At 44.9% G+C, this 25,689-nt stretch overlaps 1 protein-coding gene across 3 annotated transcripts in view; it reads left to right on the forward strand.

Annotated features, from left to right (window-relative positions):
* Cc2d2a (coiled-coil and C2 domain containing 2A) overlaps positions 1 to 25,689 on the forward strand; it is a 76,543-nt gene that overhangs the window by 19,546 nt on the left and 31,308 nt on the right. For all 3 annotated transcript variants that reach the window (XM_005365982.3, XM_026788666.1, XM_026788667.1), the window contains 12 exons: positions 242 to 343; positions 1,246 to 1,419; positions 2,487 to 2,649; positions 5,141 to 5,280; positions 5,959 to 6,090; positions 13,598 to 13,807; positions 15,101 to 15,207; positions 19,960 to 20,100; positions 21,151 to 21,307; positions 21,790 to 22,028; positions 23,617 to 23,794; positions 24,272 to 24,428. In XM_005365982.3, the coding sequence (XP_005366039.1) occupies positions 242 to 343; positions 1,246 to 1,419; positions 2,487 to 2,649; positions 5,141 to 5,280; positions 5,959 to 6,090; positions 13,598 to 13,807; positions 15,101 to 15,207; positions 19,960 to 20,100; positions 21,151 to 21,307; positions 21,790 to 22,028; positions 23,617 to 23,794; positions 24,272 to 24,428 (1,900 nt within the window). The remainder of the gene's footprint in view (positions 1 to 241; positions 344 to 1,245; positions 1,420 to 2,486; positions 2,650 to 5,140; positions 5,281 to 5,958; positions 6,091 to 13,597; positions 13,808 to 15,100; positions 15,208 to 19,959; positions 20,101 to 21,150; positions 21,308 to 21,789; positions 22,029 to 23,616; positions 23,795 to 24,271; positions 24,429 to 25,689) is intronic.

The following is a 25,689-nucleotide window of genomic DNA, read 5'->3' on the forward strand; positions in this document are numbered from 1 at the left end:
AGAGAGAGAGAGAGAGAGAGAGAGAGAGAGAGAGAGAGAGAGAGAGAGAGAGAGAATATGTTCGGGCACCGATTTGATCTAGACTCTAAACACTAAGACTCTTTCCCAGGTCACTAATCCCAGGTTCTGTCAAGGTAACAGCTAAGCCAACACAAAGGCTAATCCTCAACGTAGAAAATTTAGAATAACCTTAATTTCTGGATTTCTTTTGCTTTAATATGTCATTTTCCCCTTTATAAAGCCAAGTGAAGAGATAGGAGGGACTCAACAAGAAGATAACCCCCAGAGCCATGCAAGATTTAAGTTCCGTGATTCTGTACGAAAAATCAAGTCAAAACCCCAGGTTAGAAAGTCTGTCTTTAAAATCATGTTTCTTTCTGCTTTTCAGAAATCTCTAAGCCCAGATGCATATCCACATAGCTGATCCCTGTTGCAGTTCTGCATGCCAGAGAGGTGCTGGGGGGCGGGGCAGGGGAAGGATCAGGGATTTCTACTTTTAAAGTCCTGGAGGCAAGATTAAAATACTGCCCCATTGTGGGGAGGAAGGGGGGCTGCAAGGAGGGCAGGACACAGTAAGATGAGAGGTTGCTCCCCAACTTTCATAATGAGGAAGGAATGGGGGTACCAACTCCAAAACCAAAACAATAACTGTCACCTGTTAAAAAAATGAAGAGATCCATACTTCTCATTATTAAACAAAATTATCTCTGCATTGGTCCACAGAACAATGAGTATACTGTTTGATGCCTTAATTATCTTTCCTGAAGCTATTACTTTTTTTTACTAGTACATTTTTATGAGTACTGGGATGGAATTGTTCATTTTTTTTTTAAGTGGAGCTGGAGAAAGATGATTCAGCAACTAAGAACATTGACCATTCTTCTAGAAGACCCAGATTCAGTTTCTGGCACCCACATGGCTATTCACGATCATGGGAATCCAATGCCCTCTTCTGGCTTCTATTGGCACTCCATGCAATTGTGTGCATATATGCAGGCAAAATACTCATCGTACACATAAAATAGTATTTTTAAAGGTAATACTAGTTACTTATTTTAAATACTCAACCACTGCTTGCTGCACTTGTTAAAATCCATGACCTATAATTCAGTTAACCTCCAGCAAAGACAATACAGTCAACAGGCCTCCCCGAGCTGCCCTAGCTCAAGCCAGCGTCAGTTAACTGTGTGGGTGGGGTTCATTCAGTTTCCCCATCTAAGCTGCTTGCTGTCTGTTTCTCTTCAGCTCCCTCCCGGCTTCCCCTCTGCAGAAGAGGCCTATAACTTCTTTACTTTCAACTTTGATCCTGAACCAGAGCAATCAGAGGGGAAAACTCAAGCAAAGGGTGGAGCCAGAGCTCATCAAGAGGACCAAGAAGGAGAAGAAGGAACTCATGTACAAGAGACAACAGAGAAAACGGTATCTTGTACAGTGATGGCGGTGGGGGGGGGGGTCTGGGAAGACAGATGACGGAGAAAGGGCAGGGGAGGAGTCTACACCATTCCACGAGGATGCTCACCCGTACCTGGGTTGGAAGGAGGAGGACCAGGATGCCATGAGAACTGGCCTCACTTGCCTTTCTGCAACCCTTGTCGCAGTCCACAGATTGAGAAGCAAAGTCTTGATTAAATCTGTTGGTCTTTTCTTGTGAGGGGAGAAATGAAATACCATGGTTTGAGGGTTTTCTTGCTGGACTTTGCGCAGTGTTTTCTCTGTACTTCATACTCAGAGGACTTTACTCCAGAAGGCCAATGAGACAGAGCTGCCTCTCTCCCACAGCCTTACAAGAGAGTCCATTTTTGTGCCAAGTACCACCCCTAAGTATAAATTATTCTGTTATCTAACTCGGAGCCCAGGTTCTTTAAGTAAATGTTATCAAATAAGCTTCTTCAAAGGCTGTGAGACACTTAATTTCAGGATTACTGTTGTTTGGGTTACCACTTCTTAGTTGGCTTCCTCTGCTATTCAGTTTTCCAGGTGGAATAGCAAATGTTACCAATGAAAACTCACCTGTGAAATATGAAAAAATATGATAGGTCACCTTCATCTGAAGCAAAGGAAATACACTGTGTGTGTGTGTGTGTGTGTGTGTGTGTGTGTATTCGTGTGTGTATTCGTGTGTGTATTCATGTGTGTGAATGTGGGTAGGTTTGTTCCACAGTCCCTGTGTGTAGGCCAGAGGTTTTCAGAGTCTCCCATCCCCTTCCACCTTGCTTGAGACAGGATCCATGATGTCTGTCCATGTGTGTGGCAGGCTGGTTGGTCAGTGACCCTTTGGGAGTACTGCAACTACAGATTCACTTATTCCACACCTCATGCTTTTATAGTAAGCACCTCCACCCACTTACCCATCTTCCCCAGCCTGGAAAATCCAACTGTGCTGTAAGATGTATTAAGTTTCATGGGTTCAGTATTAGGAATTCTTTCCCCACGTCTGCTAAGAATCTTGGTGGAACGTTTTCTTGTCACTTTTCAATGTTGTGCAGGAAGAGGAAGAGCTGCTTAATGGTAAGGATGCCGAGGACTTCCTGTTGGGCTTAGATCCCACAGCCCATGACTTTGTATCGGTCAGAGCCGCAGAATACGAAAGTGCCCACGTTCGCCTGCAGAAGGAAAAAGAAATCCTCTTCACCCCTAGTCGGCTGGCAGGTACTCACTCTTTCTCTCCATGCTCAGCTCGGATGCTTTCACATCCTGCAGATGGAATATGCCTGGCACAAAAAGACGACCCTTTCCAGAGCTGATTCTAGGTTTGAATGTGAGGTGCTCATTCACAACCATCTTTGGGAGCTGGGGAGATGTCTCAGTGGATATAATGCTTGGCATGCAAGCTTGACAGCCCGGGTTTGGGTCCTGGCATTCATGTAAAAAGCCAGGCACAGTAGCACCTGCCGATAATGCCAGTGCTGGGAAGTGAAGACAGGTGGATCCCAGCAGCTAGGCCAGGTGAGCCCTAGGTTCCGTGAGAGGTCCCATCCCATCTCAGAAACTTAATGCACACACATTCACACTCACCTGAGCACACACAAACACCAGCTCTGTGGCCAAGCAGGGGTGGAGAGCAAACTTCAACCAGGAGCGGGCTCCTTTAGTGCCTTGGCTGAAGAAAGGAAGAAAAAGAAGTTGCATAAATGATAACTTGGTGCATCACTGAGGAGACAATATTCCTGAATGTCCCAGTGCGATAGCCTCTGTTCCACGGCTGTTGCTGTTGTACACAACAGCGGTTTTTATGGGGTGCAGGAAAAGTGCCATCCCCACTTTACTCTTGCTGACACAGTAGGATATCCGTGACAAATAAGGATAAATTGATTGGGTGAGCAGTCGACACTATTTTTTTGTTTTTGTTTTTTTGTTTTTTGAGACAGGGTTTCTCTGTGGCTTTGGAGCCTGTCCTGGAACTAGCTCTGTAGACCAGGCTGGTCTCGAACTCACAGAGATCCGCCTGTCTCTGCCTCCCGAGTGCTGGGATTAAAGGCGTGCGCCACCACCGCCCGGCCAGTCGACACTATTTTAACAAAAACTTAGGGGCTACCAGATTAGCACTGACCTGGTGTTTAGTATGAATGAGCATTTTATTGCATGAACAAATGTCTTAGATGAATAAAGAATGATAAAGAAGCTTGCCCCATCTTTTTGGAGGACCAGAGAAGTGTTTTCTAGAAATGGGTATTTCTAGTTTGAGGGGTTGGGATATATAGGAAATACAGTGTTTGATGGCCACACACAGGCAAGACAGCATGGGATTTCTTGTCATTCAGAGTAAGATAATTATGAGTCCTGTAAGGGTTCCCTCCTGACCTGAAAACCATCCCATCCTGCCTTTTCTTCTGTCTTCTCTAGTCCACTCTGCTGCAGCAGGCCCCACAGCCTTGACAGAATCTAAGCCCTGCTAGAGCACCTCCCCAGCACAGAGCCCCAAGCTTCTCCCTGGGATCTGAATGGTTCCCTGCTACCCTGTGTCCCTCTCGCTACACCATGGCATTCTGGGAGCATGTTTGTTTCCCAGTATGCACAAACTTCAGCACAGTGATACCTGGCTGAAGGTTGGGATGCATTCTGAGACTTTACAATTGTGTGAACATCTCACTGTGTACTTACACAAACCCAGGTGACATAGCCTCACATACATGTAAAGCCCATGACTCCTAAGAGAACCCCTGCTGATATTGGAGGGACTCGAGGTCAAGTCCAGGGACACCTGGAACAGAAAACTTTGAGCTCCATTGTAACCTCATACATCTCTGAAGGAACTAGTGTGTAGTTCCTGTGAATGGCTTTACGTGTCCTCCCCTTGCAAGGTGCACCCTCCTGCAGAACACATCCACCTCCCAACACTAGGGTGGCAAAGTGTCTGCAACTGAACAGACTCCTTCTTGTACCCTGAGTTCATCCCGCCCCTCCCTAAGTGCCTATCAACCCTATGTCTCGTCACCAGATGTCAGTCTCTAGTGTCATCCTTTAGCCCTTGCCCCTTGTGGCTACCTGTTGCTCCCACTGCCACCTCAGTGACTCTAGACAGCGTCAACCTGTCCTGGAGCCCTGAGTTACATGAACGTCCATCACTAGGAGGTTCTCAGCAAAGATCTGCTTTTTTCTGACAGAGTGCACCAATAATCCAGGTCACTATCACTTTGCTCAGAGAGACGTCCTGTATTCTGTGCCTGGCATCAGCCCCAGGTCCTTGCCTATGTCGGCCCCAATCTCTCTGAATTACCAGGCTGTGAGCGTTTTAGTTTGCAAAGCATTTCCTTGTACTTGATGTCATCTAATCCTCCCAGGAACCCAGTGAAGGAAAAGCTATGAGTTCTTGTACAAAAGAAAAGAGCTCCAAGTGCCTGGCCTGAATTCACTAGGCTGAAAAACAGTAGCTCAGACTCCCATACCCCAGCCCTTGGCTCTGAATGTCAGGTTCTCAGCACACCTCTCTGCTGAGCTCGGCTCTGAGTTATTTAGGTTCTGGGTCTTAAGTACACGGGTCTATATGATGTTGCAAATTAACACGATCCTCTTTTCCTCGGTTCTACTTCTAGAGATTAATTTGGAAAAGGCATTTTCTCCATAAGTGGAATCTCCCAGTGGCTGTTCATAGGGAGAGGCTGGCGCTCATGCCTGTTGTGTTTATTTGTGAACTCCCTAGTGCCGACCTACAAGAAGCTTCCTGAGAACGTGCTGCAGCCCCGATTCCTGGAAGATGAAGGTCTCTATATCGGGGCAAGACCAGAGGTGGCCCGCACCAATGAGAACATCATGGAGAACAGACTGCTGATACAAGAGCCGGTGAGTGGAGACCTCACACCCCAGAGGAACCCGGCGCCGAGTGTCATCCGCCAGACTCTTTTCCTCTATAGTTTGTCAAGAGGATCTGGTTCATTCTGGTTTTGCTTTTCGTCTTTTGCCTCTCAGTACATTCTGAGACCCCCTCCCCCCCAAACAACACCGCCTCTCAACAGATCAGAGCACGTCTCCTGCCACCTCGGTGCCGACATTTTCCCTAGTCCCAAAAGTTTTTAATTGCCAACATAGAAAATTATCTCAATTCTGGGTTTGCCACCCTTAAGTCTTTAACAAAGAGAACATAAGATTTTTGTTAAGCATTTAATTCCTTGTTTTTTTCCCCCTTGATTTTTCAAGACAGGATTTCCCTGTGTAGCCCTGACTGTCCTATTACTCCCTCTACAGACCAGGCTGGCCTCAGAGATCTGGCTGCCTCTGCCTCCCAAGTGCTGGGATTAGAGACATACACCACTGTACCCAGTCCAGTTACTTATCTTAAATATAACTTATTAAGTGGGGGTGTTAGTGAAGAATCGATTTCATGAATACAGAAACTTTTAGGATTGTTCAAGGTGACACATGAAATATATAATTGAAACAAAAATTGTATGCCAATGTTTCACAAACTGTTTTCTGCCCAGATATAAAGGAATATGGTCCTTCTCTCTGCTCCATCCACAGGGGAGGAAGTGGTTCGGAGATGACGGCAGAATCCTAGCACTTCCTAGCCCCATCAAGCCTTATCCCTCAAGGCCATCCCTGTCCACGCGGGAGCAAAACACCAAGGCCGAACTGGAGACTTTGTACAAGAAGGTATGCATGTCCTGTTTACTTTAATCTCTTGTTCATGGGTGAAACTGAAGCTGCCCTGCTTACTAAATAGCTTGAGTTGGGTTCATACCATTCCACTTAGCTCTTGTTCAAATAAGTCGTCACCTCACCCAGGAAGCCCAAGGAGCCCACCTGATCCCAACTCACACAGGCGTGGAGTCCTGACTAGGAAGGACACTGTCAGTATCTTTATGTATGTAATCAAGGTAGCTGCTCTTATTTTCCCATTTCATCTGCCCCTTCCGTTCTTTTTATTAGTTACATGTACTAGAAGACTGTTTCTTCCTTTTCCTTTTTTTCTGGTCTAAGGGACACTTACTATCCTGACGTCCCTTTTACTCTCCCATCTGAAGTGCTCTGCCAAACTGCCTGCTTGGGTCCTTGATTTAACACTCATTGAATGAAGCTGGTCCTCAATCTCTTCCTGTGCCTGGATTCTTGGCCTATAATAATATGGAATTGGCAATCGTGTCTATCTCTTAGCAATTCTGTGCAGACTAAGTGAGAGCATATGTGCTGCCATGACAAAATATCTGAAGCTTGGAGCATCACTAAGAAAAGAGGTTTATTTATCTCACAGTCCTAGGGTCAAAGATCATGGCAACTACTTCATTCTGCTGTGAGCCTTGGGGCAGATGCCACCACAGGGATGGGAACATAGGTAGGAAAGCTAATGCGATGATAACGGAAGCCACACGGACAAACCAAAGTGGCAGGGCCTGTTTTATAATATGTTGTAGTAGGAGCGGCGGGGCTGCGTCCCCAGCACCCTGGCCACCTGCTAGCTTATGCCCCGAAATAATTACACAGACACTGTATTCTTTTAAACACTGCTTGGCCCATTAACTCTAGCCCTTACAGGCTAATTCTCATATTCCGATCAACCCATCTCTAATCATCTGTGTAGCATCAGTCTTACTGGGAAAGATTCTAGCCTACGTCCATCCTGGGTCTGAGCTTCATGCGTCTGCCTCAGAGAGCAGAGCTATCACATCTGCCCGGGAGAGGGGAGCATGGCGTCTCTGAGCTCACTTCCTCTTCCTCCCAGCATTCTGGTCTGTTTACTCCACCCACCTATGTTCTAACCAATAAAATGGGCCAAGGCAGTTTCTTTATTTTTTTAAACAATGACCTTCCTCCATCAATAATACCTCATCTTTTGAAAACTGGCCTGCTCCATGTGACCAGCATGAATCCCTTCCCAGGACAGTGCCACTACAGTCAAGCCACCATCTGCCACCTGGCAAATGTTTATCTGCTGTGTCAGCAAACAGCAACACCCCTGGGACCAAACTTAGAGCATTCCATACTCTGAGGGATAAACCCTGCCATCATTTAAAATTTGAAGTATTTCCATACTGATGGACTGTAACAGAATGGTAGTATGGAGACCATTCCCCGAAGTGGAGTGATGGGTGGCGTAGACTCAGGCTTCGCCCAGAGTGTCTGAGCAAACCACCTGAGGTACAGCTCTGCGCAATTCCTTTGCTCTCTGAGCCTCTCCTTCACTGAAAAGCAGGAATGATAATACTGCCCACAACCCCAGGTCTTATGAGTGCTGAAATGACCCAGCCTCTTTTTGCACTTCAAACCTTTATAGGCAGGTATTAATGAACACTGCTTTGTGTGGAGTGTGATCCTGAAAGCAGGTTTACACAGGTCCTAGACAGGGGGGACTTATTGTCTACTTATCTCCTACTTGCTTATCACAAGATGCATGATGCAACTAGTACTCAAGACAGCATGAAACGTACCGTCTTGTCACTTGTGGGCCCGTCTCTTCATCCAGGCGGCCGTCTCAGCATGAAACACTAACATAATGAAGCACTAAACTGGGTTAAAAATAGAAAACTGGGGTAGTTAGCAGTGAAAGAGACAGTCTTTGGGAGCTAGCAAGTCCGACCCGTCCCTCTGAGCAGTTCTAAGCTTATGTGGACATGTACCGCAGTTAAGGGATCAGATTGTCACTTGCACCAGGAGAATGCCGCCAGGACGTAAGACCAGAAGGTCCCATTCCATCTCATGTGGATGACCTTCCACCTGTAGACATAAGCTGAGCTGCTAAAACTCATGGAGTGCCAAAGAGACTATACCAATCTCCTGGAGACCACTAAGCCCACACAGCCAGAGGCCCTGCCTCCCCTCTCCCAGCAGGGACCTGTACCCAGTGGGGGAGGGGGGTGGAGGCGTGGCTAGAGAAGGACAATACTCCCTTCTCAGATTAGTTTAAATTGGCAGATATTCTAGTATCGTTCCATCGTTGTGATAAATACTCTTTCCAAAAGCAAGCTGGGGAGGAAGGATTTCTTTGGTGTACATCCCCAAGTCCTAGTCCATCACTGAGGATAGTCAGGGCAGGAACGCAAGCAGGAGCTTTGTTGAAGGCAGGCCTTCCTGCTTCCACACAGCATTCCTTTAGACCAGGAGTTTCACTCACAACCAGGGGAGTTCAGCAGGTACCGATGTGGGTACCGATCCATGGAGCTTGATGGCTCACAGGGTCTTCCTCAGTTAGCTTCTTTTTATAGCCCAGGACCACTTGCCCAGGAATGGCACCACCCATCCTGTACCAGTTAACTATCAACACAGTTTCCCACAGACGTACTCATACGCCAATTTGACCTAGACATTTCCTGAGTGGCTCTAGAGTCCACTCAGGTGACTCTAGCTTGCGTCAAGTTGACAGCTAAAACTAACCAGGCCAACAAATAACACTGTATGTTTTTCTCATGTCCAGCATGATGTTTGCAGAATAAATACATTGTAGAATGGTAGACTCTGACATTACTAGGCGACTACCTCACGGTTGCTTTTTTGTGCTGCTAGTGCGTAACAGGTACTTTTCCTACACTTTTCAAGAATACAGTATGCCACCACTAAAGCTCCACGCTGTATGATAGATCCCTTGAAACTGAGTCTTCCTGGCTGTACGTGTGTTTTCTCTGACGTCTTCCCCCTCCCCTCTCACTCCAACTGCTGCAGAATATTGAGAGTAACCTAAAAGAGGAAACCAATCTCCCCGGCCATCATACGGATGAATAAATGCAGGAAGTGTGAGGTGCACACAGCGATGGCCTTAGTCAATTTTCCTTTTCTGTAACAAACTATCTGAAATAACCCACTTAAAAAGAGAAAGAGCTGGGTGCGGTGATACGAACTTTTAATCCTAGCACTCAGGAGGCAGAGGTAAGCATATCTCTGTGGGTACGAGGCCAGCCTGGTCTACAAAGCTAGTTTCAGGACAGTACAGGCTACACAGAGAGACCATGTCTCAAACAACAACAACAACAACAGAATTCTGTGAACAGGTATATTCAGAAATGTCTTGTTTTCTATTCATTATGGGACTCAGCTGTCTCTTGTGCCAAGGAGCTTTTTTTGGGGGGGGTCTGGCTTAGTTTTCTTATCAGATGAGAGAAATGCATTCCACTGCTGAATCAGGAATCAGCAATTCCTTGAGCTCCTCAAGGACTCTTGACGCCTGGCACTGAAAGGACCCACCTCAGATGCTCACTGGCCCAGCAAGAGAAACCGTCCCCCAGCAAAGCCACCGTCCCCCAGCAGAGCCACCGTCCCCCAGCAGAGCCACACTCCCGTTTGTGAGTCACACTGAACCACTAGACTGTCAATTCCAGTGATGGATGCATGTCCATACAGAGGGTAATTTGGGGGTTACGTTTAGAAAGTAGTTATGGTGTAGCCCTGCTATTCTGAATGTGTTTCATTACAAAGAACAAATGTATAGTTGTTTTAAAGTGAAATAACCTACAGCTTCTAGATTGAAGTCACTAATGATAGAGAAATACAAACAGATACATGAAGAAAAACAGTTAAACTTCTGGCAAAGTAAGCTCCTTGGCAAACTATGCAACTTAACGCATGTTAAGGGGGACCAATCCAAGTCTAAAATTAAAAATACCAAATAGGACAAGCATAACAGGAAATGCAGTTTTTCTGATGATAGTAGCAAAGTGGGCTAGAGTAGTCGTTTTCAACCTGTGGGTCACAACCCTTTGGGGGTCAAACGACTCTTTTACAGGGGTCACCTAAGACCACAGGAAAACACAGATTTACATTGTGATCCATAACAGTAGCAAAACTACAGTTATGAAGTAGCAGCGGGAATAACGTTATGGTTAGGGGGTTACCACAACACTAAGAATTGCATTAAAGGGCCACGGCATTAGGAAGGTTGAGGACGCTTGGGCTAGAGTTACTGAAGAGCCACCGCCATAGCCCTGTTCCTTCCTTTCACCCCTCTGCGCTGTTCTGTCGTTAACTGGAAGTCTAATCTGCACTACCTGTACTAAGTTTTGGGAATCCAGAGCTAGCAGCATTCAGCCTGCCCTTAGCCTTTGTGCCTTGTGTGAGGAGACAGGAGCATGGTCCCTGAGAAGGACCCGGTAATGGGATGGTCTCCAGGAAGATCTGGAAGAGAAGATGTGGGATCTACCTGAGGTCTGCTCTTGAGCTTCATTATTATTTTCTCAGGACAGTAGAAACTTATTTTTTAGTCCTTCAATGTAATATATATATACATAATTTATATTTGTATTATATTTTTTCCTTTTTTAAAAAAATACTTATTTATTGTGTATACAGTGTTCTACCTGCACATATGCCTGCAGGCCAGAAGAGGGCGGCAGATCTCAATACAGATGGTTGTGAGCCACCATGTGATTGCTGGGAATTGAACTCAGGACCTCTGGAAGAGCAGTCAGTGCTCTTAACCTCTGAGCCATCTCTCCTGCCCTATATTATATATCTTTATATTTATTTATATTTGTAAGCTATATATATTTCTCTTTAAGCTTCTGTTGAGAATACCCGCAGATCGCCCACTAGCATCTCCTCTAGAGCCTTGCTCTTTGGTTTTCAAATGAAGAATCAGGTCAGCTTCACAACTTGAAATACAGTCTGAAAATACTCCCTCCTTTGGGGAAATTGTTGCTGTTTCTTTCATGATAGTTCTCAGCCTATAAGAAATATAGACAGATGGGAGAAGACAAGATCCAGGATTTCTTCCTCCTAATACAGTGAGGGTTAGGGATTCTGAACAGCTGAACTTAAGGTAGAGAGTTGAGCAGGAGTTACTGGGCCATGAGCTCATCCTGAGTTGGAAAAGGAATGCATGGGGCATTGCCCAGGGCAACATTACAAGATCATAACAACACTCCACCACAGGCTCCTACTCATCCCAAGAACACAGGCTGGAACCTGAGAACCACACCCCGAGTGGCTTAACTCTGGAAACTCCCATGGGGAGAGAACAGTGAGACAGAACTAGCAGCCAGAGAGAAAACGCCCATCACATCCGTGATTGACATTTAGTTGTGCAGTTGTCTTAATACAGCAAAATCACTATAATTAACGCAGATTTTCTGAGTGGTCAGAAGACTGTGTGGATTTCATTGCCACCTCTCAGTTCCATGCATTTTTCCAGGTTCATTGATGATTAATGCAGCAGACACAGACTGAAGTTGGCAGCGAGGAGGGGGTGTTGGTCTAAGAACAGTTGCTCGATTCTTTTGCAGGAAGGAGCTTTAGAAGCTATTTACATTAACTGGAAAACTATATGATTGATGTGGCATAAATGCTTTATTTACAAGTTTTGAGGCTAAGTGAGTGCCAAGGCAGAATTGGTGCCCCATCCCGTATTGCCTGTGGAGAGCACAATCAGTATTCTCTACGCTGAATTCCTTCGCATGGCTCAAGTAGGGATGCCAGCTTCAGGCCAGAAGCAATGGAATCTAGCCCCGACTCTACCCTGAACTTGCTTTGGGACCTTGGGCAAATTGCTGTGTGTCTCTGGGCCTCTGTGTCTTCATCTGTAGAAATGGGTGACTAAGGGGAAATGTTTAAGGGCACCTGTCAATCATGTGGAGTCTTGCAGCACTTTGCACGCATCGTTCTCTTTATTCAACAAAGACCGGTGGGTGTTTGCAGTCCAGTGAAGTCCAGCATCAAGTAGCAGCTGACTTAGAAGGAAAGAAGACCATTGCCTGTCAAGATGAGGTTTGGAATGTGCAAAAGAGGGGAGTCTGGCATTAGAGAGCCACGCTGTAATGTTATTCCACAGCTAACTAAGAAGGAAGAAGAGAAAAGGGAACTCTACACCATGTGTGTACTGCCTCTCTCTCTCTCTCTCTCTCGCTCTCTCTCTGTGTGTGTGTGTGTGTGTGTGTGTGCAATTCTATAATTTTCTTCTAGAAGAGCAGGCTATTGGTGTACATTTAAGGTTTGTGGATTCTTATGAGTCTCAATATAATGTGTTCTATATTTAGTCACTAAAGCATCCAGATTCTCCTTTAAAATGACATTCAGTGTACCCTTAATAAGAAACCTTAAAAATTTGAGAATTTCAAACTGCATGCAATGTATTGTGCTCATATTTATCCCCATGACACTCCCGAAACCCCTTCTTTCTCCCACCTAGTTCTCCCTCCTTCTTTCATCAGGCCTTTCATTTTTAAACATCCTTATAAAAATGATTTTGTGCTATAAAATATCATAATCTTGAAGAGGAAGATATTAACTATTCCTCAGTACCTTTCAAAATAAGCATTATTCCCCAAATCTACATTAGCCTGTGTTCCAGTAGCTGCTGATGGTCCCTGCCTTAAGTTCAGGTTCAGTTTCATCAAGCATGGAAGGTTTCCAGGAACATGGTAGAACTAAATCTCAAAGATCCCACCTCTCTTCCTACTAGAGAGGAAGACCCCATCCCTTGCCTTTTGCCTGTCTTCTGTTGTGGTCTGTATATGAACAGTATCACACAAAGGGCTGATATGTCGATGATGGGATGCTAACTTCACCAAACTTGCTCTGAGAGTTTCTGGAAACCATAGCGTCTCTGAGGCTCCCTCTCTTCACCTGTAGAGACAAGAAGCTGGGGGGGGGATTTAATTGGCATTTTGTGGATTGCTAGACCTGCTCCCAAGTTCTTCATATGTATCATCTCATTTATTCAACAACAGTGAAGAAATCAGAGCTCACCTCTGCAGAAAGCATTGGGTACTCTTTCCTAAAGCAGCCTCGCCTGACAGCAGTCTGTCACTAACCAGGAGAGAGTGTGAGCACACGCGATGCTCACCAGCTCCAATAATCAGTGGTGACTGGTGGGAAATGTCTTGGAGAAGTTCTAGAAGGAAAACAGTCCAATATGATACACTATACACCAAGGGATTCCCTTGCTGTTTTCCGCACAATGGGTTCCGTTTTCTCCACCCCTCTCCCTATGTTATTTTACATGCTACAGATCTTAAAATCCTTGTTACAAGCCAGGGGGCATCTGTGAACCAAATAATGACTGGTTTGCAATGAACCATACACTTCTCACGTTAGAAAATATTGTCAAGGTCATCAGCAGAACCCAAGACTTCAAGAAACAGGAAAGTCCACATGGAAAGATCCATGATAGTTTGCATCTGCCTTTCCTTCCAGGACAAGAGAACGCTGTGCTTTGACCTCTGTCTGCTCTCTTTGACAGGCAGTGAAGTATGTCCACAGTAGACAGCGTATGATTGGATCTGGAGACCCTCCTGGAAATTTCCAACTGGACATCGATATTTCGGGTTTAATCTTCTCTCACCATCCCTGTTTTAGCCGAGAGCATGTTTTGGCATCCAAGCTGGCCCAGCTGTATGACCAATACCTTGCAAGACAGCAAAGAAACAAGACGAAATTTCTCACAGATAAGGTACTTGTGTTGTCCATGTTTGTTGTCAATGGGGAAGCTTATTCTGATTAATCTAGTGAGGACCCCTCTAAAATCAAATGTTTCTGTCCCTTATGTCACGTGTTCTCCCTGTCCAGGATGTATAACACTATTTTACCTAGAGGCAAAAGGAAAGTGTTTTACTTCCTCTTCCTGTTGCTGTGATTAAATGCCCAGACAAGAGTAAGTTAAAGAAGAGATAATTTTGGCTCATGATTCAAGATACAGTCCTTCATGGTGAGCAAGTTTAGGAGGCAACTTAAACTGAAGCAACTGATTGCATCCATTATCCAGAACAGAGAGCAGCAGATGCATCCTGGCTAGTACCTAGCCATTTCTCCAGTTTGTGCGGTTCAAGATCTCTGTCTAAGGAATGGTGCTGCCCACAGTAGGTGGGTCTTCCCATCCCAATGAACTTGGTCAAGAGAATCCCACACACACATGCCCAGATGCCAACACGTGATTCTAGATCTTATCAAGGTGAAAATTTGGGGTTACCTATTACAGGAGAGTACAAATGGTATGCAGTCAGGGAACCCAAATTCTGCTATTACAGGAAAATACAGATGGCGTGCCGTCAAGGAGCCCAAATTCTGCCGCACACATTTGCCTTGAAGAGGAAGGCTTGTGTGTGCTACTAGTGACTCCATCCATGAGGAGTGGATATCATATGATTCACAGTTATTACGTGATAAAGTGATCTTGGATCCTGAGACCGTTAGTGCCTTGGAAATGTATCTGTCCTTAGAGACATTCCTCCTCTGCTCCAGCTGAAGCAGCTGACCTGTGTTTGAGTGCTACACTCTGGGAAAATCTGCACAAAAAGGAGAATGTCTCCTGGCAGTTGTGGCTTCAGACAATTTTAGATTTCTGCCCTGACCTTAAAACCTACTGTCTGCATAAGTGGCTACTCTATAATCCTCCCTCCAGCTTTGCGATTTCTTCATATCAAAAGAACACTAGTATGTGTTAAGAACCCTGAAAGACCCGGGGTTATCTTTGAAAGTAAATTTGTTTTTGAGACACTCAGTAAAATTTATATTTCTAGTGAACATTCTGATTATCTGGGCCCCAGAGCAAAGATGGGTAAATACTGTTCCACAGAATTCCAGATTCATAAGAAATGGAAGCATCAATTCTTTGTCAGTGTTGGATTTGGTAGTTTCAGTGAAAGTCAGGAGATGCCCAGAGCCTTGAGTGTCCACAGAAGCTCTCACCATTTCACTCAGGATGACCGCGTTTCTGACACAAAACTTCTCCCCCTATCTTGCTAAGCTTCAAGCGCTCAGAAAGGCTGTTCAGACTGGACTGAACCCAGAGACATCTCATCAGTCCCTTGACACAACCCAGAAAACCATCAATGACTATAAATCTGAAATTCGGTGAGTAATAAAGTTTTCACGCAACCCTTCTTCCCTACTAGATGTGTATTTACAGTTCCTATTTCCAGACTTTTTAAAACTCACTCACATGTGAATTTCTGCCTAATGAAGCAATGATACTAATGATCTAACATACGAATGCAGAATTTCAAGTCTAACAATAGGAAAAAGGATGTGAAGAAAGATTAGCAATCAATGAAGGAAGAGGGAGGGGCTCACAGGCCCTACCTCCCTTACCTCTGAACTGTTGGCTATATATAGATTCTGGGAGAGGAGGGAACACTGTCTTTGGTTGGGCACCCACAGATGAGGCCACCAGGCTCCAACCCCACAGTCATGCAGATGGCCCTGGTTGATCTTGGAGGGTCATGAACATAATTTGTGGGAGGGTACAGAGTAGACAGAGAAGGTATGGAGGCCAAAGGAGTAAGAATAAAAAGTACGAATGTGGAATTATAAAAAAATAAAAATAAAAATTAGTCTAGCACAAAAAGGTGCCCACCATCTGGAACCCGGAGTTTCAGGGCTGTGTACTCTGGGGACCCCGATGCTGTGTCACAGCGCGACACGTGCCAGGATGTGTGCAGTATTGCTCACAAAAGCGAGGTGTAGAGATAACCCAGTGCTACCGGGATCGCATCTGTGCAGACACCGACATCTGTAGCGCCATTTACGATGGATGAGCCTGGTAGCATGCTCCCCCATGGGTGAAGCTGGAAGGCAGCCTGTGACCGACCCCACGGACTATTTTCTGTGGTGTGGCCCACGGAGCAGTAAGAACACATGAACAATCCTCATTTGTCATGGGCGACACATCTGAACTGCACACAGAATAGCTACACACCCCATTCTGTGTTCTGGGAGGGCGGGAAGAGGTGTAAGGTTTGGGGGTTGGCTTTAGTTGTCATCATTACATTTCATTGAAAAAAAAAACCTGAATGACTGAGAGCAGCTGCAGTGACAGCATCACGTTCAGTGTTTACACTTTCCTGTTCCTTTGAGTTATTCATAATTTTAAAATTCAAAATGTAAAGCCCTGATCATTGCTCCTAAATAAGGAAATACAGAATATGAAATTCCTACCCCCTCAGGGAAAGTCCTGGGGAACAGTTTCTTGCTGGTTCCATATGCTGCGAGTGTTTACACGTGGGTTTCTGTGTGCACGCGTGTTATTGTTTTGGAGAATTCTTTCATATTCTATTCTGTCACCCACATTTTTTATGTGTCCCGTATCTTGGCTCTTTTCCTCTCACCACACAACTGTCTCTATTGTCCAAAGGCCACCATTTATTATAATACATTTATTGTACAGTGTGAAGTCTCCAGTAACAGGCATTACTCATTAATATTTAAATTGTGCGATAATTAAACCCCCTAAATCTGTGTGTGAGTGTGTCGGTATTTCTACAGAACAAATTCTTAGAACAGAAAGTAATAAATCATGGAATTTCAACGTATGTTTTTCTTTCTCCAATCTAGGCATGAATTGGAAATTCTTCTCGCCAAGTGGGAATTAGTGCAGTTTATATACTGGAAAGGGATGAAAGTATGCTTAAAATGGAAAGTATTATTGTTATTGTTATAGTTATGTTGGGTGTTCAGCAAAGTCTTACTCATTATGTAGACAAGCCTGGCCTCAAAGTTGTGACAATCCTCCTGCCTCAGCCTCTAGAATGCCAGAGGCACAGGCATACACGGTCTTCTAAAATTATTCCTTATATTTAAATCATCACGGCCTCTACATGAGGATAATCTTAGTTTTAGTGTAGTGTGGGGATGAAAACAGTGATGGGCTGGAGAGAGACAGAGACAGGAAGAGGAGGAAGTGGACAGAGAGGTGGGGGAGGGGAAAGTCTAGGAGAAACCTGGCAAAGCTGACTTTAAAACAGTCACGGTTTCCCTGAGAACTGGTCTGATGAATCTCTCTGAAAAACAGCCGACCTGTATGTGAGGAGGCCTCAAGGACAGAACACAACCGTCACCCCGCAGCCGTTAGAGACGGAAACTTCCGAGCATCCGCATGCATGAGGCAGTAAAAGAAGGGATCCAGGCCCTGTTTGAGTTTTCACTCAGAAAAACTAGCTTTGTGTCGATGGCCTATTCCTTAATTTATTATTATTATGTAGTTACATTATAATAGTAATATATTCTTATTTTATATAATTATAATAGTAATATTATTATTAATATTATTATGGAGTGGGCCCTTTCCTTAATCCCTGAAACCAGCTGGTTGTCGCCCAGTTCCCCTGGGACTTCCCAGTCTAACATCTGCCCAGTTCTGGGTTGGTACACTTGACCTGGAACAGCACCATCTGAAGCATTTTTCTATTTGACTTTTTTTTTCTCAAAGTTGACTTTTTAAAGCAGCATTGAGACTCTGTTGCAGAGCCAGAAAGTAGGCAGGGGTTATGGATGCTGTGTGTTGCTAAGGTAGGGATCATAGATGCCATGTGTTGCTAAGGCAGGGATCATGGATGCCATGTGTTGCTAAGGCAGGGATCATGGATGCCATGTGTTGCTATGAGAGATCTGAGCTCTCTACCAGGGCTTCACATTAGATGTGCTCCCTTTGGAGCAAATAAGAATTCAAGGGCTACAAGTGCCATCCAGCTAAACCTCTGCATCATAATCTTATCCATGGCCTAATTTCTACAAAGCACTCCCATCCTTACCATCTCCACTCATGGCCCTGCCCCTCGCTCACTCACCTGCCTCTGAGGCAGATTTTGCTGCAGCCCCTGAGACCTCTGCAGGCCTCTCAGCTCATGGACGTTGACTCTCAGCCCCACCTGCATTGGCTGTTTAGAAATCCCTTCCGTGATGACGTAGTTGTCCTTATTGTCCTTGGTCCATTGGTCCATTCTACCTCCTCTGCCTAGCTAACAGAACTGTAAAAATGCCTGAGTGTGGTTTTAGCCTTTTAAAACCCACCTTCTCTTCTAAAAGGCATCCTCTCCTGTGGAATCACAGAGGTCAGTGGTTCTGCAGGCTGTCTAAGACCTGGGTACCCTGTCTACACTGCAGACCTGCTGACCCACGCAAGATTGTAATGACCAGATGCCCTACTCAACAATTGCCCTTCTCTCTTCCTCTGCAGCTCTGCTGCCATTTCTCATTAAATGTTCTTCTGGGATTCTTGGCTTATTTAACTCATATGGCAATTTATTTTGTTGTTGAGAAAAGTTTCCAGTATTTCTGAGAAATTATTTTGTGGGACCTGAAAAAAAGAAGTAGAAGAAAAAAAAATCTGAAGGTATTACATAACTCATTAAACTAACTTGCTATTTCAGTTTTTTTTTTTAAAAAAAAAAAAACCAAGGCAAGGGAAGTAGCAGATAATGGGATAAAGGAACATTAGACCTTTGATGACGACAGACTTCTGTGGGACGGTGGCCAGGCTAGGGCCCCCAACACCAGTGTTAACCTATCTTCGCAGCAAGCCTGAGAGGTGACTTCTGTTAGCATGCCTATTTTACCAGTGAGTACGGAGAAGTGACATGGCTTGTCCAAGGCCAGCTAGTAGACACCAAAGCCAGAATTCCCAACAGGCTGTCACTCTCCTGTCTTCTAAGGACATCAGAGACCCCTGAGTCTTGGCTCTCCAACAACAGCTACCAAGCTTTGCCCTCCCCTTTTCCACCGTGACCTACTGAACAACTAGGCATCTAGACCTTCTTCCTTCTTACAATTGTGTCTACAGCCAAGTCACTCCAAGTAGAACTGTCATTCCCTGGCCTGCCCACAGACAGGAGATGCTAATTTCTGCAGTGCTTGCTGCCTTGGCTTCCTCGAGATGTTCTCATAGGCTGACCCTATGTCATGCCAACGTGTCATCACACACGTGTATGTCCTAAGTTAAACTGCAATTGCCAGAGCACAGGAGCACAGAGCTACTGCCTTCTTTATACGTGTCTGCACCCTGGACTGGCTCAAGGCACCTGTTCTAAACCAACCCACTAGCTGATTTACGGTGCACTAGAGTGAATCTGAGGTCCGAATTTGGTTACCATTGGTGAAGAGGGCTTTAAAATGCATTAGGTAATTAAAACACAGGTTAAATAACTGACTCCAAGAGGAAAGCATTTTCAAATGCCACCTCCTCAGCTGAAGCCAAAACTGCTTCTCTTCTCATCAGCACTGAGATTTCTCCAAAGCAGAGAACAGCATTGCGTCATCTCTGAGCAGAACTCGTGATCTGTGCGAACACAAAGGGACCTCAGTGCTTGGCTGCCGACTGGGATGCCAGCATTCTTAATCCATGACCATCACTCCTGTTAGTCCCTTCCTTTCTTCACTACAAAGGCAGCTGTCAGTTGGAGACAGCCTGGTCTGGAAAATAATTTTAAAAGATGCTCTCGTTTATTGAGTACGGATTCAGCTAGAGAGAATAATTAAAGAAAGCTTCCAAAACACAGATCTCACCCTGCTGCCTTTTTTTCTACTTCCTTTCACAGCTCCTAACAAAACAGTTTCTTAGGAATACTGAAAACTCTTAGCAAGAAAAAAACTTGTCATATGCGTTAATTAGAGAAGTGAAGAATCCCACGTTTACCTAGAAACTGCGGTCGAGCCGTGGAAGAAGAGAGAAAGTTGATGTTGACCAGGAAGCTGGGCTGCAGTCTTATAGCCCCACGTAGAAGGGAGGGGTGGGTCTTGCAGCTGTCTACTTCTATATGCAACCATGAGGCATTATTAACATCTCACAAACTAACGCAACTGACCCAAGCCCATGATTATTCCATCTCATAGGCAAACTCGAAAATTGCGTGATGCTGAACAAGAGAAAGATCGGGCACTGCTTAAGACCATCATAAAGGTTTGGAAAGAGATAAAGTCACTGCGAGAATTCCAGAGGTTTACAAACACATCGCTGAAGCTGGTCTTGAGAAAGTAAGACTTCTCCGATGTCAGCTTATTGGGCTGTACCATACATCAGGAAAGATGGGCAGTACATAGACACAGTTTAAAACCTACCAGCAAACAGCAGCAGCCATATACCTGCTTCCTGGGCTGAGCACTGCAGGGACCTGACAGTCCCTGAGCATCTCCCCAGCAGCAGTAACAGCTGTTTAGACTTCTGTCCTCATCATATGCCTGGCTCTGTGTATTACCCCTAAGAACACACACTCTAATATTGCTTGTCTTTCACTTTTATAGAACCAATGTATAAATACAGTTACTCCTCTGTGTTTTGCGCATTTCAGTGATTGACAGTATGTAGCTATCGTTTTGTTTATAAAACTGAGGAGATGGCTCAGTCAAGAGAATGCTTGCAGCATAAGCATTAAGACCTGAGCTCAGATCCCTAGCACCCATGGCAAAAGCCGGGCATCCTTGCATGAGTCTGGAATTTTAGGCTTGGAGTGGGGATGGGGGCACAGATGGATTCCAGAAGTTCCTAGCCAGCCAGTCTAGCCAACTGGTGAGGATCAAGTTCAGGAAGAGAGGCTGTCTCAAATGATAAGGCAGAGAACATTAGTGGAAGATACTATCTGTTTCTGGCTTCTAGATATGTACCCATGCCACTCATGCACACACATGCGTGCACACACACACACACACACACACACACACACACACACACCTTCGCTGTATACACTTTCAGACTTGCCTCTTAGTGTGCTTGCACCTAGGTTTCCAGACATCTGGAAGGGACACTGTTGAGTTCTAGAGGGCACATTTCTCCATTCGACATTCTTACTACAAATGCATTCCAGAGGAGTGTTATTGCTTAATGCCTTCCCCAGTGTCCCTGTCATCAGGTTGGGGGTCAAACATCTGTTGGTATAATTTCTGTTTCCCTGATTTCTCCTAAGGGTGGGCCTTTTATGAATTAGCCATACTTACACCCTGTTTGTGAGATTTGATCAATTTTAATGGCCTTAGATGCCTTATTTATGTACTCCTTTACCTATTTGTAATTTGCAAATTTACTTAAAGGGAAAAAGTTGACCAGAAAGTAGACGAGGACGCATATGAATCAGAAATTCAAGCTGAGATCCATGAATTGCTGGAAGAACATGCAGAAGAATACACAAAGAAGATGGAGGAGTACAGGGCATTGCACCAGCAGTGGAAGGCCTGGAGAAAGGCCCAGGTTCGTAAAACATCACCCTAGAGTAGGGCTGCCTAGGGAGGCCTGAGGCAGGAGGAGGGAAGCTAGACCAGCAGGCCACATGGGGGTCTCCTATTGGATCTTCTGTCTCTCTCTTACCCCCTTACTGGGGGGCAAAAAGGACTGACTAGTTAATATATGTTTGTTCAAAAGCCAGCCCCAACCCTATGCTGTGCACAGACACCATATTGACAGTACTGTTTATATCAGTAGCGGATATGCTAAGTGTGTCCTTTCCATGCGGCTACTGGGGATGGAGGGTGTTGATGCCCCTGCTGCAGGCTCTGCAGATGTTCTCTCAGAAGCCTTGGGTGGGAGGTGTTCTATGCTGGAGGAACTGAGGCACAGGGACTTTCGGATGGAGACAGCCAGGGTGGGGCTGCCCAGATACTGTTCTGAGCACCGCACTCCTCAAGGACAGTCCTGGAGACCGTTTGGAAGCCAGGTCACTTCTTACCCAACAGAGGGCCAAAAAGAAGAAAAAGAAGCAAACAGCACAAGAGCCCGCTGAGGAAGAGGTCGAGGAACACTTTCCTGAGGAGGAGGTTGAGAAGCCCATCCCTCCAGAGCTCACTGACCCAGCTGTCATAGAGGAGCAGGTGCGGGAGCGAGTAGCCCACAGCAGGAGGAGGCCAGGGGAGCCCACGCTGGTTCCGGAGTTGAGCCTGGCAGGGAATGTGACCCCCAATGACCAGTGTCCCAGGTAAGACCATGTTCTAACCATACATGATATTGGAATGTACCAAGTACATACATGTTCTGACCATTGATGACACTGGAGCATATTCACCCGTAACCACGCACATACATCAGCACATGGCAAGGCATATATTATACATGTATATAATCTGACCACACAACACCTATGAACAGAGGACTCATGCCCCCATACATAGGCATCAGGTGGCCACGTGAAACTACTGACGTATGCCTACTTAGGCGATTTCCTAGGGTTCTCCCATCTTTACACCCCACTTATCACTCAGGAGCACTTGTGTGGAGAACCCCAATGCAAGTCCATGCCCGCTCTCCATAGTGGCTGTCTGTCCCCATGCCCCCTCCTGCTAGCACAAACGCTGAGGTGTCTCTTGGCTTCTTGACTCCATGTCTGGATATGCACTGTGGGGATATAAAGCATTAAAAGCTGATACCCCATTTAATGCCGACAAGAGAATTTCCCTTAGGGATAAGGAAACATTCTGGAGGGATGTAGCACTGGCTGCTGTGCACGGGTGTATTTAACATGAGCCCTGTCTCCAAAAACCAAATAAATAAAAATAAAAAACAGTTAAAATAATAAATGTTGTTTTACATATTTAAACACAATAACATTTCATTGATATACTACCACCTCCAACCCCTCTATCTGTGTTTTACTTTAATACTCTAACTTTTCGCTTTTGTCAATAGGCTGGATTTGCTATTGTCCAGTGGTTTCTGGCAGTATCTCTGCAAACACAATTAGAGGCTACACTCGAAAGGTGTGGTCTGATGACCACCTTCCTGGCTCCAGGGCTCTCATGCTTTGGCCCTCTCCAAGGCCCAGAACACACTGCTTTGTGATTCTGTAAAAGCAAGACCTTCTCTGTGAAAACATTAAGGAAAAGTTTAGGTCGTCAGGAAAGGGACCTCGCCTAACTGCTAAAATGTGCTACTCGACTTTCTGTGTAAAACCTATTAGCTTAAGTCATGACTGTTCCTTGTAGTTTAACTCCTTTAGTAAAAGATTTTCTTGTTGTTTATGTGTCTACATGTGTATGCAGCGAGTGTGGGTGCTGTGGGGGTCAGAAGAGGGTATCGGATGGGCTCCCCTAGAGCTGGGGTGATGGGCATTATGAGCTGCTTGTTGGGTGCTGGCAACCAAACTCAGGTCCCTGAGAAGAGCAGAAAACACTCTTGCCCACTGAGCCATCTCTCCAGCCCTTAATTAATTCCATTGAACAAGGAGTTATGTTTACTTAAAATTTTGTTTTATATGCAAACATAAGTCTCACTTAAGAAAATTGAGGAAGATGTAGCTCAGCAGGAATTGAATTCTTACTTTGTCGGCTCCCCTTCCCCCACCATGCCCTTTTCAGTACCTGTCAATGGCTTCCCCATTAGTTCCCTGTTACAACATTTGATTGCAGTAAGTTCCTTAAGACCTGTCCCTGTCTGGGTCAAATGGGGGCTGACGTGACCAACAGAGTTGCCACTGTTTCTCTTGTCATGTTCAGTATCCACTTAACAAATGTGTGGTGATCCTTAGTAAGTTAACACTAACCACAGCTGTGAATGGTCTCCCTTTTCAGGGCAGAGGTCTCGAGAAGAGAAGATGTCAGAAGGCGCTCTGTGTACTTAAAAGTGGTCTTCAACAGCAAGGAGGTGTCCAGGACTGTTAGCCGGCCGCTAGGGGCAGATTTCCGAGTTCACTTTGGGCAGATTTTCAATTTGCAAATATTCAACTGGCCAGAGAGCTTAATGCTTCAGGTATGTCTCTTAACTATAATCCCTATCCCCCTCCAAGGATTTTGTGGCCACTGAAGTTATAAGATGGTTTTAAATCATCCACGGGCCCCTTATCATTCTCTTCGTAAAGTCAGTAAAAACAAGTCACCACCCTCGCTGTCTAAAAAGGCTGGTAGGTAACCTCTGGGACCAGAGAGTTCCGTACTTGATTTTCTGAATAAATATTTTAATATGACCATCTGCTATTATCTCCTAGATAATGCCAGATCTTATCATGTTGATAATATTAATTTATCACGCTTCTGTATCCCAGGAAACAAGAAAAACTCAGAATCAGGCTGTCAACAGCTTGGTCACAAAAGGAGTTTAAAAGGGTCCCCTTGGTACCCTAATGACACACTGAAGGGCAGCCCAGCACAAACCCTAATAATGGAGACCAATATCTGAGAGACACTCTATTGCCACTGCCGCTGGCTGAGTCTCTTCTCTGGGTTCCAGGTCTATGAAACTATTGGTCACAGTGGTACCACCTTGCTAGCTGAAGTCTTCCTGCCTATCCCTGAGACTACGCTTGTCACAGGAAGGGCCCCCATCGAAGAGGTAGAGTTCAGCAGTGACCAGCATGTGACCCTCGACCACGAGGGCGTCGGAAGTGGTGAGCAAACCTAACTGTTCTCAGTGGCTCACGGGTGTCATTGTCAAATCTGAATGTATTTCAGTCACTTCCCAGAGGGTTATCAATTATCACCAAATAAATACTTCTAAAATTGGTATCAAATGCTCAAAAGAAGCCAGGGACGGGGGGGTGTCAACAAGACAGCTCAGCAGGTAAAGGCACTTTGTGTCTGAGTGTAATCTCCAGGACTCACAGGGGAGTTCTTTTCAGTCTTTAACACATGTTCATAAGATAGAGGATCACTTGCCAAGTCATTTCTTTATGAAAACACATAGGACTGAACTATTATGAAGTATTTTACAATATGAACTAAAAAGCTTTAATAGGATCTTTGATGCCTTAATCCCACTTTTGATAATCTTTTGTAAAGAAAAAATCTGAAATGAAAATGAAGCACTGTGCTTGAAAAGATATACCATAGTTAGACAGATGTATAAGGCTATAAAGGATACTAACAATCATTATGTGGAGATTATTCCTTAGTGTTCCCAACTCTACATTCTAATAAGATGTACGATGGACCTTCTGGCTCCCTCTAGCATGGCTCCCACTTCTTTTTAACCTACGTGATGATCTTTCTCTGCTAGAGTCCTCCAAAGCCAGCAGTTCACTGGGACTGTAGCTACCCACTGAAATTCATTACGGCTTTACCTGCCACTTGCTGTATTTCCAGCCCTAGAAATTGTTTATTTTCCAATCATCCTGGCCAGTTCTAGATGCTTCTTCCTTTCATTTGACTCTCAATCATTTCTTTTTCACTTATTTATTCTTTCCCATTTACTTTATGTAAACATACTAAAAGTTCTAAATGTGTTTAGTATTTTAGCACACGCCTTTAATCCCACTGCTCAGGAGTCTGAGGGCAGACAGATCTCTGAGAATTCTTGATCGGCCTGATCTACATAGCAAATTTCAGGACAGCCAGAGCCAATTTCCTCCACCCATTTTTTTCCCCAAAATATTCTCTCTGATCTAATACCGACCTCCAGACTTACTGACCTAATTCTGCTACTTCTCATTCATGGTGGCTCCTTCTCTCATTTGTCTGGTGACTTTAAAGTCTTTACTTCATATCTGAAATTTCAGCTTGAGAATTCTTTTTTTTTTTTTTTTTGAATTCTTCCGATGCTGGGGGCAAAGGAGCATTTTTATTCTTTTCAAATAATATTATAAATAACAGGCATGCCTTACTTTTAAAATCAGCCACTGAACATCAATATTTTATGGAATTCATCTGCCT

This window comes from Microtus ochrogaster, unplaced genomic scaffold (assembly GCF_000317375.1).
Source record: "Microtus ochrogaster isolate Prairie Vole_2 unplaced genomic scaffold, MicOch1.0 UNK5, whole genome shotgun sequence".
Taxonomy (NCBI): domain Eukaryota; kingdom Metazoa; phylum Chordata; class Mammalia; order Rodentia; family Cricetidae; genus Microtus; species Microtus ochrogaster.